The sequence below is a fragment of the Natator depressus genome, chromosome 1 (assembly GCF_965152275.1).
Source record: "Natator depressus isolate rNatDep1 chromosome 1, rNatDep2.hap1, whole genome shotgun sequence".
Classification (NCBI taxonomy): domain Eukaryota; kingdom Metazoa; phylum Chordata; order Testudines; family Cheloniidae; genus Natator; species Natator depressus.
This window is the reverse complement of record NC_134234.1, coordinates 219,057,176-219,075,195: the sequence shown is the minus strand read 5'-3', so window position 1 is coordinate 219,075,195 and position 18,020 is coordinate 219,057,176. Positions and strand designations below refer to the sequence as shown.

At 42.6% G+C, this 18,020-nt stretch overlaps 1 protein-coding gene across 1 annotated transcript in view; it reads left to right on the top strand.

Annotated features, from left to right (window-relative positions):
- The first annotated feature begins 963 nt into the window (after nucleotides 1-963).
- VWF (von Willebrand factor) overlaps nucleotides 964-18,020 on the top strand; it is a 233,184-nt gene continuing 216,127 nt past the window's right edge. Inside the window, exons 1-5 of the mRNA XM_074935850.1 lie at nucleotides 964-1,005; nucleotides 3,199-3,253; nucleotides 5,437-5,610; nucleotides 11,604-11,706; nucleotides 11,803-12,011. Coding sequence (XP_074791951.1) covers nucleotides 979-1,005; nucleotides 3,199-3,253; nucleotides 5,437-5,610; nucleotides 11,604-11,706; nucleotides 11,803-12,011 — 568 coding nt within the window. The 5' untranslated portion in view covers nucleotides 964-978. The remainder of the gene's footprint in view (nucleotides 1,006-3,198; nucleotides 3,254-5,436; nucleotides 5,611-11,603; nucleotides 11,707-11,802; nucleotides 12,012-18,020) is intronic.

Sequence of the window (18,020 nt, the reverse complement as noted above, 5' to 3'; positions counted from 1 at the left end):
CAAGGGAAAGGATTGGACCCAGACTAGGAAGGAGTCTAGTCTGTGAAAGAAGCTTATTGGAACATCTCTGAGGGTGAGATTTTCCTGTATTCAGTTTCTTAATGTATTAGGCTTAGACTTGCATGTTTTGTTTCATTTTGCTTGGTAACTTACTTTGTTCTGTCTGTTATTTCTTGAAACCACTTAAATCCTACTTTTTATACTTAATAAAATCACTTTTGTTTATTATTAAATCCAGAGTAAGTGATTAATACCTGGGGGAGCAAACAGCTGTGCATATTTCTCCTTCAGTGTTATAGAGGGTGGGCAATTTATGAGTTTACCCTGTATAAGCTTTATACAGAGTAAAACAGATTTATTTGGGATTTGGATCCCATTGGGAGCTGGGTGTCTGGGTGCTGGAGATTGTAACCAAAACTGCTTAGCAGGTTTCCTGTCTGCAGCTTTGGGGGCATGGTACAAACCCTGGGTCTGTGTTGCAGCAGAGTAGCATGTCTGGCTCAACAAGGCAGAGTTCTGGAATCCCAAGCTGGCAGGGAAAACGGGCTCAGAAGTAATTCCGGCACGTCAGGTGACAGTCCCAAGGGGGTCTCTGTGACCAAACCCATCACATCAGTACTCTTTCAAGTAGTTATGTTACCTTATTTGCTCGACCAGTGAGGTTTCACACTCACTGATGAAAAACCCATTTCAAAGACTTATCTGTCATGTAAGTATTTAATACAATTTCCTCTCATTGTTTCTTTCTGGCAATTAAGGCAACTGATTTACATGATAGCAGTTTAGCACTATTGTGTTGAGAATCAGACGGATGCAAAGGTCACCCATTACCTTTCCTCTTAAATTAACAAAAGTTCCTGGCTTATATGAAAACAAAAAATTTCAGTCCCAGTCCATTCCAGTCCAGCCGTCTGAAGGAGACAGGAACCATGGGGTCTTAGGCTAAAGCTGACCATCCGAGAAGCTGATTTTTTTCATATGCAATTGAACTGTGCACAGAAAAAGGTATATTTATTTCTTATGAAACAGATTATAAAATTGCACAGGGTGGGTCATTAGGCTGATATAACTGATATGTATTTCTTTGTTAACGGTACTTTACTACGAGAGTTAAGGTGGAGTTTAGAGCAGACAGGTTTGGGTTATTTTTTTTAAGACAGAGATTATTATTATTTTTTGTTTGTTTTTTACATGACTTTGGTCTTTCTTGCTGGCGCTTAAAATGAAAGTGATAATAAAGAAATTCAGTAGTAGATTTAATCAGAGTAGTAATATAATCCACAAACGTGCTGATTAAAAGTATATCAATATGTGTTTAATCTAATTAATTCCAATTGTTCCCTTTTTTTAGTCTCTTCTGTTTCAGTTCTTATACTGTGTCCATCATTGTGGTATCTTACAGTGCCTGTATCTTTATAGGCACCAGCCAGATCATACACACTACATTTTTCAACAGATCCTTCTTTCCTTTTTTTTTGCAAATATAGTGAGGCAAGTTCTGCACTCAATTATACAGGTTGACTATCATTGACTTCAATGGGAGTTAGACCAATGTAATTGAAGTCAGTGGAAGTTGTGCCTATGTAAACAGAGCAGAATTTGGTCCTGGGGTAAGCTCCATTATCAAGGGCTTTTCTTACCCAAATTTCTGTAAAAGAAATAAGTAAGATCTAGTGGAGCCAATATATTGGATATGAATGTATCTAAGGTAGTGCTGGCCAGAAAATGGAAATCCCTTCCCAAGAAAAAATTTGTGGCTTTGAATTATTTTTTCCATACTGAATTGGGAGAAAACAACATCAATAGTGCAAATTGTTATTGCAGGAAAGGATTACCAAAAATTCCATTGTGATTCTCCCCAAAATGGATTTTTTTCAGCTTGATGGCTGCCACCCTGAAAAACTCTTGTCAGTTTCACTTTCTCACACAGGCCGAACGTGATATTGACAAGAGCCTTCAAGCCAGGCAGTTGGGGGGAGCTACTGTTTAAATTTTCCTGACAGAAAATTGGATTTTTTTTTAACAGAGTTGAAATTTTCCCACAGAAAACTTAATATTTTGGAAAATGGCATTTTTTGTCAGAATGATTTTCCAACAGGTAATTTAGAGTCAGTTGTAATCTGAGGCCCAAAGGGGGCTTGTTTGAAAATTGATTGCATTCAGCTGTATCCTATAACTAATCTAACCTATCTATGGAGAATTTCACACTGCTCTCATCTGTCACCTGGTAACCTAATGTCGCAGAACGTTTTCTTAGCTCTTATTGTTGCACTTCATATATTTTTATCATCTTTATAACACTGGCAGTACAGTAAGTTAGTTTACAGACGTAGAGGAGACAAAGGGTGCAACACAAAGCAAATGGGAAAACTCCCACTGACTTTGGTGGAGCCAGGATTTCACCTCAAGTCTCTGCCCTGTGCATGCTTATCTCGGTGGGCAGACACCTGTGTGTGTAATGGAGCACAATTATACTCAGGGGGCTGTGCACGGGTTGGAAGTGTTTGCCTACATGGATCAGTTTGCTGGAGCAGGATCTTTATATATAACATTCTCCCCCTGAGGTAATATAATTTATGGTACAATAAAAGATATAACCTAACCCACCTTGTCTTTCTAATATCCTGGGACCTACACAGCAACAACAACACTGCAATTCTTCCCCTGAGGCACTAGGGAAAGATGTAAGTCCTTAGGTAGTGGCTGTAGATCGTAACAGGGCCTAGCTGGGTCTTACAGTCCAGTGGGTTAATTTTACTTTTGCTGGGCTGCCCAATAGTTGGATAATTGAAACTTTGTATTGAAGTTGTTTAATTTGTAATAATTCTGTAACAATTGTGGGTGAGGTGTATGGAGCCCAAGGCAGGCATCAGGTAAATTAGAATAACACAAACATCTCATATCTCCTATGCAGATAGTCCATGTTACCTGCTGAGAACAGAAAATGCATTATTTCTAGAGTACATCCTTTGTGTGTGTTTTAAAGTATGGATTTGTAGGGTGATCTTATTGGATTATCATGAAAGACCATTTCAATTTCTGTTTTACAGCATGAAGTAGAACCTCAAACTAATACAAAGAAATTCAGGGAGCAAACAGACACTTGATGAGAATTAAAACGAGCCCGGAAAACTAGCCCCCAATTCTCAGTGTGTTAAATATTGACAATGAATGTTCTAACATCTTTTATTTTAACAGATGATCTGTTTCACAGTCCTGCTAATGCAGTTAGCTCTGCCCATTGTAACAACAGGTAGGAATGCACAATGTTTCTAATACCTAAGAAAATGGAATTTTGTATTCCTTTTTACAATACTTTCTTTATTCCTTATATAATCCTGCAAACCTTACTCAGGCAACAATGCCATCAGCGTCAAAGACAGATAGAGGACTTGTTCCCTGTTGCCTGTATTCTGCACTAAGTGTGGTGTGGACAAAATCCTACCCTCACAACGACTCCCATTGAAATCAGTGGACTGAAATGGACAGACCCTTGAATATGTGTGGTGCCACATTGACTTTAATGGGACTCTGTGCAGCCATAGAGATTTACCTGCATGGAGCTCATTGCCAGATCAGGGCCTGAAGTAGTACTGAAGGGTTTGGCCCGTAGAAATAAGCCGAAAAAGCAGTTCCAATCTAGATATCAATTAACTTAACATGTTAGATACGAGAATCTCATGGTTACCTAATTTCTGAAGATTGTCATGTCAGGGTTATGCTCTGTCTGAAAACTAGAGTCAACATTTTCAAACTTGGGTAACTTCAACAGGCATTTAAGTTGTTTAGCACCTCCTTAAAAGCAAGGCACTGAAGCCTGCATTCTGTAAGTTACAATGCAAAGGTGCACCCTTGAATCCATGCAGAGCCATTGAAATGTGTGTGTGTGTGTGTGTGTGTGTGTGTGTGTGTGGAGGGTCCTCCCATGTAGTAACTTGCAGGCTAGGGTTGCCAACTTTCTAATTTCAGAAAAACGAACACCCTTGCCCCAACCCTGCACCAAAGCCCCACCCTGCCCCGCCCCTTCTGAGGCCCCACCTCCGCTCACTCCATCCCCTCTCCCTCCATCACTTACTCTCCCCCACCCTCGTTCAGTTGCTCATTTTCACGGGGCTGGGGCAGGGGGTTGGGGTGCGGGACGGGCTGAGGGCTCCGGCTGGGAGTGCAGGCTCTGGGGTGGGGCTGGGAATGAGGGGTTTGGGGTGCAAGAAGGGACTCTGGGCTGGGGCCAAGGGTTTCAGAGGATGGGAGGGGGCTCTGGGATGTGGCAGAGGGTTGGGGTGCGGGAGAGGGCTCCGGGCTGGGAGGTGGGGCTGAGGAGTTCGGAGTGTGGGAGGGAGCTCTGGGCTGGGGCAGGGGTGCGGGCTCCAGGCAGCACTGACCTCAGGCAGCCCCGGCATTTCCCAGGGACAGAGGAAGTCCACAATGCTCCCAGGAAGTGGCGGCATGTCATTCCGGCTTCTAGGCGGAGCCCCCCCTCCCCCCCCCCGGGTTGCTCCTTGGCCTAGGAACTGGAGGGACATGTCGGCTGCTTCCCAGGAGCTGGGCATGGAGCCAGCCTGCCCCGCTGTGGCGAACTGGACTTTTAGTGGCCCGGAGCCGCCAGGGTCCCTTTTTGACCGAGCGTTCTGGTCGAAAACCGGATGCCTGGCAACCCTAGGACAGGGGCCTGATTTAATTGCCTAAATGTGGAGTTAGGTGATTAACTTTAAGCATCAAAGTTAGAGAATTTTGACCTAGCCTAATAGGTACTACCCAGTGAAATGTTTCAGGAAAGCAATTACAAAAGGGGCATCCATACAGCCAAAGTAAATTCATATTTAAATTGTAACAGATATTTTGAAGGAAAAACATTTGCATAACTTAGCCAGCTCTGTGCTTATCTACACAATTTGGTTCAATTGAGTCACATGGAATGTAACTGAGGACAGAGATTGGGCCCAAAATATTTGTAATTGGGACATTCCCCGCATTTATGTTTTTGGTTAGTCTTTGATTATTTTCATTCTATTCAGGTTCCAGTAAGTACTAAAAAAAAACAACACAAAAAACCCAGGATTTATTACAGCTGCATATCACTGGTTATTAGTCAAACCCTAGAATTTCATTGAGAAAAATGTCCATGCACCCTGTTGAATAATATGCTCAGACAATTTCTGTCAAAATACGGGCCAGATGTTCAGCATGGTGTAAACTGATCTTGGAGTGGGCCTTATACTCTGCTGGTATAAAATGGCATCGTTCCACTGTAGCTGAAGGAGCTTCACTGATTGACACAAGCTGAACAACCAGCACAATGAATATTAAGAATGCGTGCAACTCAATGGAACTTCGCTGACTTACACCAGCTGAGAATTTGTCCCATAGACATACAGCTCCCAGGTGGTTAAAAACGATTGCTTGATTTTACGTATTAAATTGTGCTTTGATATCCAGGATCATCAAGCTTTTTGCTTGCAGATGGACAAAGAGAGGAGCCATCTCTTTCCCGCTGCAGCCTTTTTGGAGATGATCACATCAAAACGTTTGATGAGTCTTTCTATGACTTTGCTGGAGATTGCAGTTACCTCCTGGCTGGGGACTGTCACAAACGTTCCTTCACGCTCATAGGTGAGTTTGAGTAGGATATCAGAGATCAGCAAATGTGGAACATTTTAGGGCTTCAGTATCCACCTACCTTGGATACTTTCACATGGGGGAAGAACATTAGCAGAGTTCCCAATGCTGCCTTCTGCCAGAGAGGAGGGACAGCTAAACCAATGAGTCTTGATCGCCAGGCCTATCTGCATGGAGGCCAGGCCTATCTGTATAGAGGTCCTGGTTCCTCCAAACTGGCTTCTGATGTCGTTTGACACCTGGGTTCTTGCACTGATAAGCTACTGGGGAGCCAGGATTTCCTCATTAACCCTTGTGTAAAGAGGAAAAGTGGGTTGTCTTTTAAATGTTGCCAGGATGGTGGAGATTTTCAAAGCTGACTAAGGAATTTAGCCACACGACTCCCATAACCGCTCATACAGAATGTGTGCTGAATCCTTTGAAAATCTATCCACTCAGCACCGAAGCCCACTGGGGTACTCAGGTATGTTTAAGGTCAGCATTTGCCCCTTCAGAGCTAGGGTTTGTCTTCCCTTGAGCTGGAGGTGTAATTTCCAGCTGGAGGAAACATTAGACATTAGCGTTAGCTCGGATTGAGCTAGTGTGCTTAAAACAGAAGTGTAGCCATGGCAGGATGGGCTAGCTGTCCTGTGTATGATCCCATCTGAAACCATAGGTGTCTACTTGGGTTGTCTAGCCCCTCTCACTGTCAGAGCTACACTCCATTTTTAGCACACCAGCTTGATTGGAGCTAGTGCGGGTTTGTCTATTCAAGCTGTAAATTACCCCTTTGGTTCAGTTTTCAGAGGGGTAGCCGTGTTAGTCTGTGTCAGTAAAAACAACGAGGCACCTGAGAGACTAACCAATTTATTTGGGCATAAGCTTTCGTGGGATATAACCCACTTCATCAGATGCATGGAATAGAAATTACAGTAAGCAGGTATAAATATACAGCACATGAAAAGATGGGAGTTGCCTTACCGAGTGGAGGGGTCAGTGCTAACGAGGCCAATTCAGTTAGGGTGGATGTGGCCCATTCCCAGCAGTTGACAAGAAGGTGTGAGTATCAACAGAGGGAAAATTATTTTTTGTAGTGACCCAGCCACTCCCGGTCTTTATTCGGGCCTAATTTGATGATGTCAAGTTTGCAAATTAATTCCAGTCGTGCAGTTTCTTGTTGAAGTCTCTTTTTGAAGGTTTTTTTTTTTTTTTAGAAGAATGGCGACTTTTAAGTCTGTTGTTGAGTGTCCAGGGAGACTGAAGTGCTCTCCGACTGGTTTTTGAATGTTACGATTCTTGATGTCTGATTTGTGTCCATTTATTCTTTTGTGTAGAGACTGTCCAGTTTGGCCAATGTACATGGCAGAGGGGCATTGCTGGCACATGATGGCATATATCACATTGGTAGATGTGCAGGAGAACGAGCCTGTCAAGGTTCCTTCTCCACTCTGAACTCTAGGGTACAGATGTGGGGACCTGCATGAAAAACCCCCTAAGCTTATTTTTACCAGCTTAGGTTAAAACTTCCCCAAGGTACAAACTATTTTACCTTTTGCCCTTGGACTTTATTGCTGCCACCACCAAGTGTCTAACAAATATATAACTGGGAAAGAGCCCGCTTGGAAATGTCTTTCCCCTCAAAATCCTCCCCAAACCCTACACCCCCTTTCCTGGGGAAGGCTTGATAAAAATCCTCACCAATTTGCATAGGTGAACACAGATCCAAACCCTTGGATCTTAAGAACAATGAAAAAAGCAATCGGGTTCTTAAAAGAAGAATTTTAATAGAAGAAAAAGTAAAAGAATCACCTCTGTAAAATCAGGCTGGTAAATACCTTACAGGGTAATCAAATTCAAAACATAGAGAATCCCTCTAGGCAAAACCTTAAGTTACAAAAAGACATAAAAACAGGAATATCCATTCCATTCAGCACAGCTTATTTTCTCAGCCATTTAAACAAAACGGAATCTAACGCATATCTAGCTAGATTACTAACTAAGTTCTAAAAAGAAAAGGAGTACTAGTGGCACCTTAGAGACTAACCAATTTATTATGCTCAAATAAATTGGTTAGTCTCTAAGGTGCCACTAGTACTCCTTTTCTTTTTGCGAATACAGACTAACACAGCTGCTACTCTGAAACCTATCATTACTAAGTTCTAACACTCCATTCCTGTTCTGTTCCTGGCAAAAGCATCACACAAACAGACCCAGACCCTTTGTTCCCACCCCCCCCCAGCTTTGAAAATATCTTGTCTCCTCATTGGTCATTTTGGTCAGGTGCCAGCGAGGTTATCCTAGCTTCTTAACCCTTTACAGGTGAAAGGGTTTTTCCTCTGGCCAGGAGGGATTTTAAAGGTGTTTACCCTTCCCTTTATGTTTATGACAGAGCCCTTGATGCTGTGGCTGATGTGGTTGGGTCCTATGATGGTGTACCTTGAATAGATATGCGGACAGAGTTGGCACCGGGGTTTGTTGCGGGGTTTTTGTTGTGTGGTGTGTAGTTGCTGGTGAGTATTTCTTTCAGGTTGGGGGGCTGTCTGTAAGTGAGGCTGGCCTGTCTCCCAAGGTCTGTGAGAGTAAGGGATCGTCCTTCGGGAAAGGTTGTAGATCCTTGATGATGTGCTGGAGAGGTTTTAGTTGGGGGCTGTCGGTGATGGCTAGTGGCATTCTGTTACTTTCTTTGTGGGGCCTGTCCTGTAGTAGGTGACTTCTGGGTACCCTTCTGGCTCTGTTAATCTATTCTTGTTCTGTCTACCCCCACTTGCTCTTTCTGCTCCTGTGCAAAGCTAGCCACAATCTGGCCAATCAATTACTGAATGTTCTACACCAATCTATCATCAGTGACCCCAGCCCTTGCCTACAATCAGGAAATGGAAGCAGAGAATGGGGAAATTCGAAAATAAAACCATTCCTATGAAAAATCAACAAAGCTCCACTGGAGTTTCCTTTCAACAGAGCTTTCTAGGCATACAAGGGTGTATTTGGAGGCTGTAACTCTCATATGAAGAGAGATTGAAAAGACTGGAATTGTTACTTTAGAATGGAAGTGAATAAGAGGGAACAGGATGAAAGCATATAAAATAGTGAATGGTCTAGAGAAGGTAAGCCGTAGCTGTTTCTCCCTGTCTCATAACACAAGAACAAGGGGACATTCAGTGAACTGAAAAGATGGGAAATTAAAAACTGATGAAGGGAAACATATTTTCACTCAACATGTAATTAGACTGTGGAACTCACTGATGCAGTATTACATTGAAGCCAAGAACTCATTAAGATTCAAAGAAGGAATGGATATTCATGTGGATAAAAAGAATATCAAGAGTTACAGTAGTCAAGGCAAACAAAGTTTTGGTAGGCATTAAATACCTCGTGCTTCAGGGTTTAAACCAATCTAACTATTAGGGATTAGGAGGAGATCTTCATGAGGGCCAGATTATCTCGCATCTGCCTATTGTGGGGTTCTTGAACCTCCCTCTGTGGCATCTGGTGCTAGCCACTGTCAGATCCAGGATACTGCAGTAGATAGACCATGGGACCAATGCTGTGTAGTAATTCCTTTGATCCTATATAGCTGTGTAGTTGATCAGTATCCAGGACTGTTGTGTGGAATTATCAGAGTTGAAACAGACGCATATTGAGTATATGCTGTGGTTACTCGTTGCTAAAGCTGGACAAATAGTTCATGACAAATAATTTATTCACTGAATTTTTCCTCTCCTGTCTGTTGGTGAATTTTCTGTGAATAGGTTGTGATTTTATCAAACTTTTAAATGTATTGAAATTATTACCCAAATAACTTTTAATTCCTGTGACATTGCTTGTTTGCAAACAGTATGTTGTGTGCCTTTGAAATGACACTTGTTTTGATTGGGCACATAGGTCACATGGTAAGGTTCTGTTCAATAATTCCTGAACAACTCTTCAAAATTAGTGTCTGCTCCTAGTAGTCATGACTAGAAATTCAGAATTTCTTTTGTGCAAATATTCTGCATTATTCACTTTAAATTAACTTTTTCCATGAATATTCGTGCCTGTGTCGTCAATTGCAGAAAGTGACCACAAAAAAGATATGAAGAGTTGAAGCAAAATTAGTTAAAAATTCAATTAGCCACACGTGCAGTTTTCAGACTGCACTTGTCAGTACAGCCTCAATCCTGTACAAATTTGCACATGTGTTTAACTTCACACACCGAGAGTAGTCTTAGGGTATGTCTACACTACACTGCAATTAAAACCCTGTGGCTGGCCCCTGTGGGGCTGTTTCATTGCAGTGTTGACTTCCGGGCTCGGGCTGGAGCCCAGGCTCTGAGACCCTCCCACCTCACAGGGTCCTAAGGGTACGTCTACGTTGCAAAAAAAAAAAAAAAACAAACAAAAAAACCCAACCCAACGCCCCCCATGGCAGCGAGTCTTAAAGGCCGTGTCAGTTGACTCAGGCTTGCGCTCCAGGGCTAAAAGTAGCAGCGTAGCCCGGCTTTGAAACCTTCCCTGCCCCCGACCAGATCTCAGAGCCCAGGCTCCAGCCTTAGCCTGAACATCTATAGAGCTATTTTTAGCCCTGTAGTGCAAGCCTGAGTTGGTTAACCTGGGCTCTGAGACTCACTACTGCATTTGCTTTTTTTTTTTGCAGTGTAGATGTACCCTTATTCACCTGCTGAGTAATGCTTTGTCTCATCTTCGGGAAGTGTAAATTCTTTATTGTTTGTATTACTGTAGCACTTAGGATCTCCAGCCAGGGACCAGAACCCCATTGTGCTAGGCGCTGTACAAACACAGAATAAAAAGATGGCCCCTGCCACAATGAGTTTTTAATCTAAGTATAGGAAAAGAGACAACAGATGGATACAGACAGATGTGGGAGCATAAGGAAACAGTGAGATAGTGTTGGTCAGTATGATAGACAATGATCACAGAACACCAGCAACCTAGCAGATGTCAAGTTTATAGTCGGCATCATGGCAAAGGAGAATTTTCAGGAGGGATTTGAAGGTGGTTGAGGAGTTAGCTTGGCAGATGTTTCTAGAGAACGCTCCCCAAGCATGAGAGGCAGCATGGGAGAAAGCACAAAGATGTGTGTTTGAGAATGTAACAAGTGGGCGATGGACCCTGGAATCATGGGTCAATTGGAGACGAACATCCAGAGCTTGACAGTGAATGAGAGGTAGGGTGTGGAACTTTCTTCAGTGTCTAGAAAGTGAAGACATGCAGCTTTATGCTTGATAAAAAGAGATGGGGAAGCCAGTGGAGGGATTCAAGGAGTGGGTTGACTGTGGTCAAAGTGATGGCCCAGGACTTTGGTTTTCAACCTTTTTCCATGTGCAGATGCCTAAAAAATTTCAAATGGTGGGGCAGACCCCCACGGACCACAGGTTGCAAACCACTGATCTAGGAAAATGATCGTTGCAGCAGCATACTGAATGGGTATGTGTGGGGCAAGATTGCATTTCTCAAGGCCCAAGGACAGGATGTAGCAGTCACCAAGACACACAATGATGAGAACTTGGATGAAAGTTTAAGCTGTGTGATGGATAGGAAAGGCTGTATTTTAGAGATGTTATACGGAGAGAATCTGCGCGATTTAGACATAGTCTGGATGTGAGGATCTAGAGAGAGGTCCGAATTGAAGATGGCACAGAGGCTATGGTGCTGAGTGACAGGCAGGCTGGTGGTGTTGACCACAGGGCTTGAGAAATGTGGTAGAGGGCTTGGTGGGGGGAGATTGGGAACTCTTATTTAGCCATTTTGAGCTTGGGTTTGGGACTGTCTCTGGCCCTTTGTTTATATTGTGCCTGGCACAATGGAACCCTGATCTCAGATAGGGCATCCCAGCACTACTGTGCTACAAATAATGAACAATAATAATAATGGTCTTTGCAGATTGGGGCCTACATTTGTATAAATAAAGGCAATTGTCTCTAAGTCTGAGTGCATTTGAAAAGAACAGCAATCAAGCAGAAGAAGCTCAATTTCATGAAAAGAAAAAATAATCTCTTGTATCTTTTCAGGTGACTACCAGAATGGAAGAAGAAACAGCTTCTCTGTGTATCTGGGAGAATATTTTGACATTCACTTGGCTTTAGATGGAACTGTGACTCAGGGGGACAAAAGGTAGACAGTGCAACAGTGAATGATGTCCAGTAGAAAGTGAAGCATCCATGTTATTTTGTGCATTACATCCTGAGCAATCTTTATTTTTCTTAACAGGGTTTCCATGCCGTTTGCCTCCCATGGGATATTTGTAGAAACCGAGACAGGCTATTATAAGTTATCCAGTGATGAGCATGGCTTTGTGGTGAAGATTGACGTCAGTGCAAATATTCAAATACTTTTTAGAGAAAAGCACTATAATAAAACCTGTGGCCTTTGTGGCAACTTTAATAAGTTTGCCGAAGATGACTTCACAACGCAGGAAGGTAAGGCTCAAAATATTTACCTTAGATTTTGACGTACACTCCAGTAGCATTTTTCTTGAGGGCTGATTTCACAACAACACCTGAATCTCAGTGATTTAGCAATGAGCTTTCTTCACAAAATTTGTCACAGTATTGCATCCTGATGTGCCAGTAAGTTATGTGACTAAATCCTTCCATCTTCGTCTTCCCTAAAAATGAATTAGCTTCATGTTTTATCCCTGAGTAAAACAGAGGGCTCTAGGGATACCGTTTTCACAAACTTTTACTCTAGAAGTGGTAATGATGGAACTAAAGTCTATATCATGGACTTCCATGGAAAAACTAGCGGAAAGGGTGGATTTACATGGGGAAACACTGCTACAGCCAACTCTGTGTTTTCCACATATGAGGCCACTTGGGGATAGGAATGGGGTTTAAATAACTGTAGAAGTGACAGAATGTGTGTCTTGATGGGACACCTGCATAAAAGAATGGCCCTTCAGTGATCCTTTGGGCCTCTCTAACCTAGGCAGCATGCTTCCCTCAGGAGACATGTTGCCTGAGGCTCCTTCTCCACACCAAGGCCTAGTCTTCTGTCTCATACATAAAGGTTTATAAGTGTGGAGTGGGAACCCCTGGGATTAATGCTTTCAGTGTCTCTCTGTCATCTTGACAGGGAATAATGCTACATAGAGCAGCTGCCTCTCAGTGACACATCCTCCCTGCCCAAGACATCTCCCTCAATCTGCAGAGGCCCATTTGTGATACAGAGGTTATGGGGAAGTGCATCTGTGTGTTCAGCAAGCAGAAATGATACTGCTTTGGCTCCTCTCCATCCTGTATGTTTATACAAATTAGCCTCTTCTAGCTAAGCCCACAAGTGTAAGGATGGACTTGGTTTGACTCTAAAAGGCAGTCCTTGATTTCTCTTGCTTCAGAGGGCCTTTTTCATCTTCACTCGAAGCCATTCACTCTATGGAGGAAGAAGGTATTTCCATTGAACTAAGTGCTTTATAAAGTGGAGGGAGAGCTGAACCAAATAACAGAGAAGAACTTGGTACTTTTCTAGTAAAGATACCATCAGGATGGCCTGGAAACAGGGGCACAGTTTCAGTGAATGAAAACCCTAAGCGGGTATAGAATAGTGTGTGCTAAAATGTCTGACCCTGTCTTATTCAATGGAAACAGTGACTGAAAAACCCAGCTCACAAAATTCCAATCTGGGCCTCCAACACCCTAAAGTTTGGGGGTGTTACAATCTGGAGTTTGATTCAGGCCCTGTTCTAGTGACAATAAACAGAGGCAGAAGAAGTAATAGCACGGTTAGTGGATTCTGTTTCAGGACAGGCAGTGGTGTTGCCATCTACTTTGTTTTAGAGTAATGGGACAAAACCCATGAATTAGCAATCCTAACATGTCAAAGATCTCCTTCTACCACTGCTGCTTGAACTCATTCCATGGTCTGTAGACTCAGTGTGCCTGAAAACGGATCTTCCTGCTGAAAACAAGAAGGCTTCCAGAAATGCTGACCCAGCGTGGTAGAGTGAATGACAGGGAGACTTTTAAAAATGTATTAAAAATAAAAAGAGGAGAGAAGACTACAAAGGGGGGGAGGGGGCAGTAATTGCCTGCACCTTTTGATAGACCACTGTTGGTGTCTCCCTTGCTGTGTCCCTGTTAGACCATGGAGGTGCTAATTCTGCAAGCTGCTTTGTGTGGGCACAAGGGCCCTCCTGTGCAGATCAGCTTGCAGTATATAGGTATAAGTTAGCAGTTCTACCTGGCTTTTAACATGAGCCAAGAGATCTTTCATATAAGCTGATCCAGAAAGCATCAGAATGAACCCTATTAAAATAAGAAATACCATCTGTCTACTCCTGTCCATCATAATTTTACTTGCTGTCTCTTAGTCACATTAGAAGTGTGTAAGAATCCTCCAAACTCAGATTTCAGTAAGAGAGTGACACAGAGATCAGAACAGTCTCTTTCTGTGGTCCTGCAGTCAAAATTCTTATCGGCTTCAGTGTCTCTGTTATTTCCTGTTAACCTTTTGTCTGTGTTTTGACTGTTGGACTGGACCCAAAGATTGTAATCTATAGGAATAATGATGGTTTGGATTTTTGTTGATAACTGAAGCAAGATCACTTGAGTTTATGAACTAAAATAATAATAAAAAAAACACAGAAAAGGACATTGCATAAGGTGTGAGAAGACTGTCAGGTCCTGAAAGACACTGAACTTTGACTTCAGAGAAAGTAGCAGCTCTCAGGGTCAGACCCAGAGAAAGAGACAGACAACTAATACTAGAGCCAGTTCTTATAACGCAGCCAAAGAGCACACAGAACAGCTGAGAGGTGTGTGCAAAGGTGCCATTTGCAACCCTTCAGTCCTGGCCTGTCCAGTCATTGAGCTGGACCCCAGTATAAATTAGAGCAGTCTGAAGACTGCTCTAATTTCTGTTGCCTGTTGATGACCCTGGGGGCCCATTATAGCAGCTGGAGATCACTAGGGCACTGGAGGGATGCCCTCAGTCATGATCCCTTTTTAACCCCCAAAGACCATGACCAATATGGCATAGAAGCTGCTATAGTGGTTTTAGGTGACCGGAGTGCCCCTCAATACAGGAGGATCCTTCTGTGATTTGGTGATCCATCTTTAGGACAGCCTTGTGCTACTGGAGAATAGGGTCATAATGCTACAAAATTCCCAACTTTTGAGCACAAAGGTTTGTGGCATTTAGTAGCATTTTACATCTGGCCAACTGTTGCTTATGTCACAATTTTAACAAAAGGGCTTTTTTTATATATTGAAAATGATTCCTCCCCCCCCCCCATTTTAGATACGAAAACCATCTGTGCTTTAAAAAATTGGCCACTTTCGCTCAGAAACAGGGCTGGTTTTGCTTTTACATGATCCAACTTCTGATAACACGAGTCTTCTAGTATCAGATGCCACCATCTATTCAGCCATTGGCCCCTCATGGGAGGACTCGGTGTGCTTTTATCATTGCATAGCAGGCCAGAGATGGCAAATGAGGAGGGAAGGCGTGAGTGCAGGGAAAGGGAATTTTAAATTTAGTAAGCCATGTATATTCATGTTTGTTTTATCATTTCCCTTGTTTGTCTGTACTGCGACGCCTTCCTTTGGTTCTGTACAGAAGCTTAGAGTACGGCAAAATAATCATACTGGTCCCTTGTGACCTTCAAATCTATGACTCTCACTCTGGAATGAACTTTGAGGAGTAAGTAGTGTAGCAAACCCATATATCACTCTGCTGCATGCTGTGGCTGCTTGGAATTTCACAGAATTATAGACATGTAGGACTGGAAGGGACCTCAAGAGGTCTTCTAGTCCAGTGGTTCTCAGCCAGGGGCATGCATACCCCTGGGGGTACACACAGGTCTTCCAGAGGGTACATCAACTCATCTAGATATTTGCCTAGTTTTATTACAGGCTACATAAAAAGTAGTAGTGAAGTCAGTACAAATTAAGATTTCATACAGACACTGGCTTGTTTGTACTGCTCTATATACTATACACTGACATGTAAGTACAATATTTATATTCCAGTTGATTTATTTTATAATTACATGGTAAAGATGAAAAATCCAGCTATTTTTCAGTTACAGTGTGCTGTGACACTTTTATATTTTTATGTCTGATTTTGTAAGCAAGTAATTTTTAAGTGAGGTGAAACAAAGACAAATCAGACTCCTGAAAGCGGTACAGTAGTTTGGAAAGGTTGAGAGCCACTGTTGTAGTCCAGTCCCCTCCACTCAAGGCAGGACTAAGTATTATCTAGACCATACCTGACAGGTGTTTGTCTCACCTGCTCTTAAAAACCTCCAATGATGGAGATTCCATACTCTCCCTAGGCAACTTATTCCAATGCTTAACTACCCTGACAGCTAGGAAGTTTTTCCTAATGTCTAACCTAAACACCCCTTCCTGCAATTTAAGCCCATTACTTCTTTTTCTATCCTCAGAAGTTAACAAGAACAATTTTTCTCCCTCCTATTATGTACTTGAAAACTGTTATCATGTGCCCTCTCAGTATTCTCTTCTCCAGACAAAACAAACCCAATTTTTTTCAATCTTCCCTCATAGGTCATGTTTTCTAGACCTTTAATCATTTTTGTTGTTCTTTTCTGGACTTTCTCCAATTTGTCTACATCTTTCCTGAAATGTGGTGCCCAGAACGGGACACAATATTCCAGTTAAGGCCTTATCAGCATGGAATAAAGTGGGAGAATTACTTCTCATGTCTTGCTAGCAACAAACAAGACACGAGAAGTAATCTTGCTCGTGTCCAGCACTCCTACTAACATCCCAGAATGATGTTTGCTTTTTTTGCAACAGTGTTACACTGTTGACTCGTATTTAGCTTGTGGTCCATTATGACCCCCAGATCCCTTTCTGCAGTACTCCTACCTGGGCAGTCATTTCCCATTTTGTATACGTGATAGTCCCTTCCTAAGTGGAGTACTTTGTGTTTGTCCTTATTGAATTTCATCCTATTTACTTCAGACCATTTCTCTAGTTTGCCCAGATAATTTTGAATTATAATCCTATCTTCCAAAGCACTTGCAACCCATCCCACCTTGGTATTGTTCACAAACTTTATAAGTGCACTGTCTATGTCGTTATCTAAATTATTGATGAAAATATTGAACAGAACCAGACCCAGAACTGATCCCCACAGGAGTCCACTCAATAGTCTCTTCCAGCTTGACAGTTAACCACTGATAACTACTCTCTGGGAATGGTTTTCCAACCAGTTATGCATCCACCTTATAGGAGGTCCATCTAGGTTGTATTTCCCTAGTTTTTTTATGAGAAGATCATGCAAGATGGTATCAAAAGCCTCACTAAAGTCAAAATGTACCACGTCTACCACTTCCCCCCATCCACAAAGCTTGATACCCTGGCAACATCAGGGATACAACTGTGCTTCTCCTGCTCCAAAGGCACAGGCCCTTGCTACTGAAGCTATAGGAGCAACTCCAATTGCTGATAGCAGTAGAGGATCCATCATGCACAGGTACACAGTTCTGATTCCATTCAGTAAGGAGTGGAGGTGCACTGATACTTACAGTGAGCCAGTTCCTGCTATGGAGATGTTTTCAAGTTCTGTCATGGTTTGTAAATGAAATGTAATATGTTAATCTCATCCTGGCCACTTTCTAAGACCCTGCAGCTTTAAGTGACAGGCAGTCTTTGCTCAGGTCATTAGTGTGCAGCTGCAACCATCTTTCCCAGTGCTTAGCTCTCTATTGAGGTACTTCCTGGTAGCCAAAGCATCTGTACACCTCACAATCACTTATGGATTTGTATCCTCATGACCGCATTGTGAGATAGGGAAGCACTGTCCCCACTTTACAGATGGGAGACTGAGGCACTGGGGAAACTAAATGATTTATACAAGATCATGCAGAAAGTATGGGGTAGAACAGGCAATTTGATCCTGCATCTCCTCAGACCTAGGCCAGAGCTGGAACTATGGGCCATCCTGCAGTGATACTTAGTGGTGGATGCTGTCGGTCAGGATTAAGGCGCATTTGCAGTGCTGTGTGAAAAAGCTCACTCTACTTAATTCAAGCTAGGCCTATTAGCCCCTCACTTTCAAGAGCATAACTTTATTCACAAATATTTATCTTACATGAACCCCAGCGCCCTTCCATAGATATGGATTCTTTGGCCAGGACAGCAATAGGAAATGCAGCTGGGAATCTCTCCCCAGATAATGAACGCACTAGTAATAAAACAACACATGTGGCCACTTTTTGGACAAGGGCCTGGTATTTTGAGTCTGCTCCAATTCTGAATCTGAAAATTGGCAGGCAACACTCTGCAGCTTTTAAGTTCCTGTGGTGTGGGCTATAGCATGCCATTGCCTGGCAAGTGTAAGGTAAACTAGAAAGATACAGCAACTGTGAATGATATCTAATGCTTCAAGTAGTGTTGAGAGGTTATTGATATTGTCTTCCCAGATGTTCAGATGCAGCATAAATGTACTTGAATAATAATGCA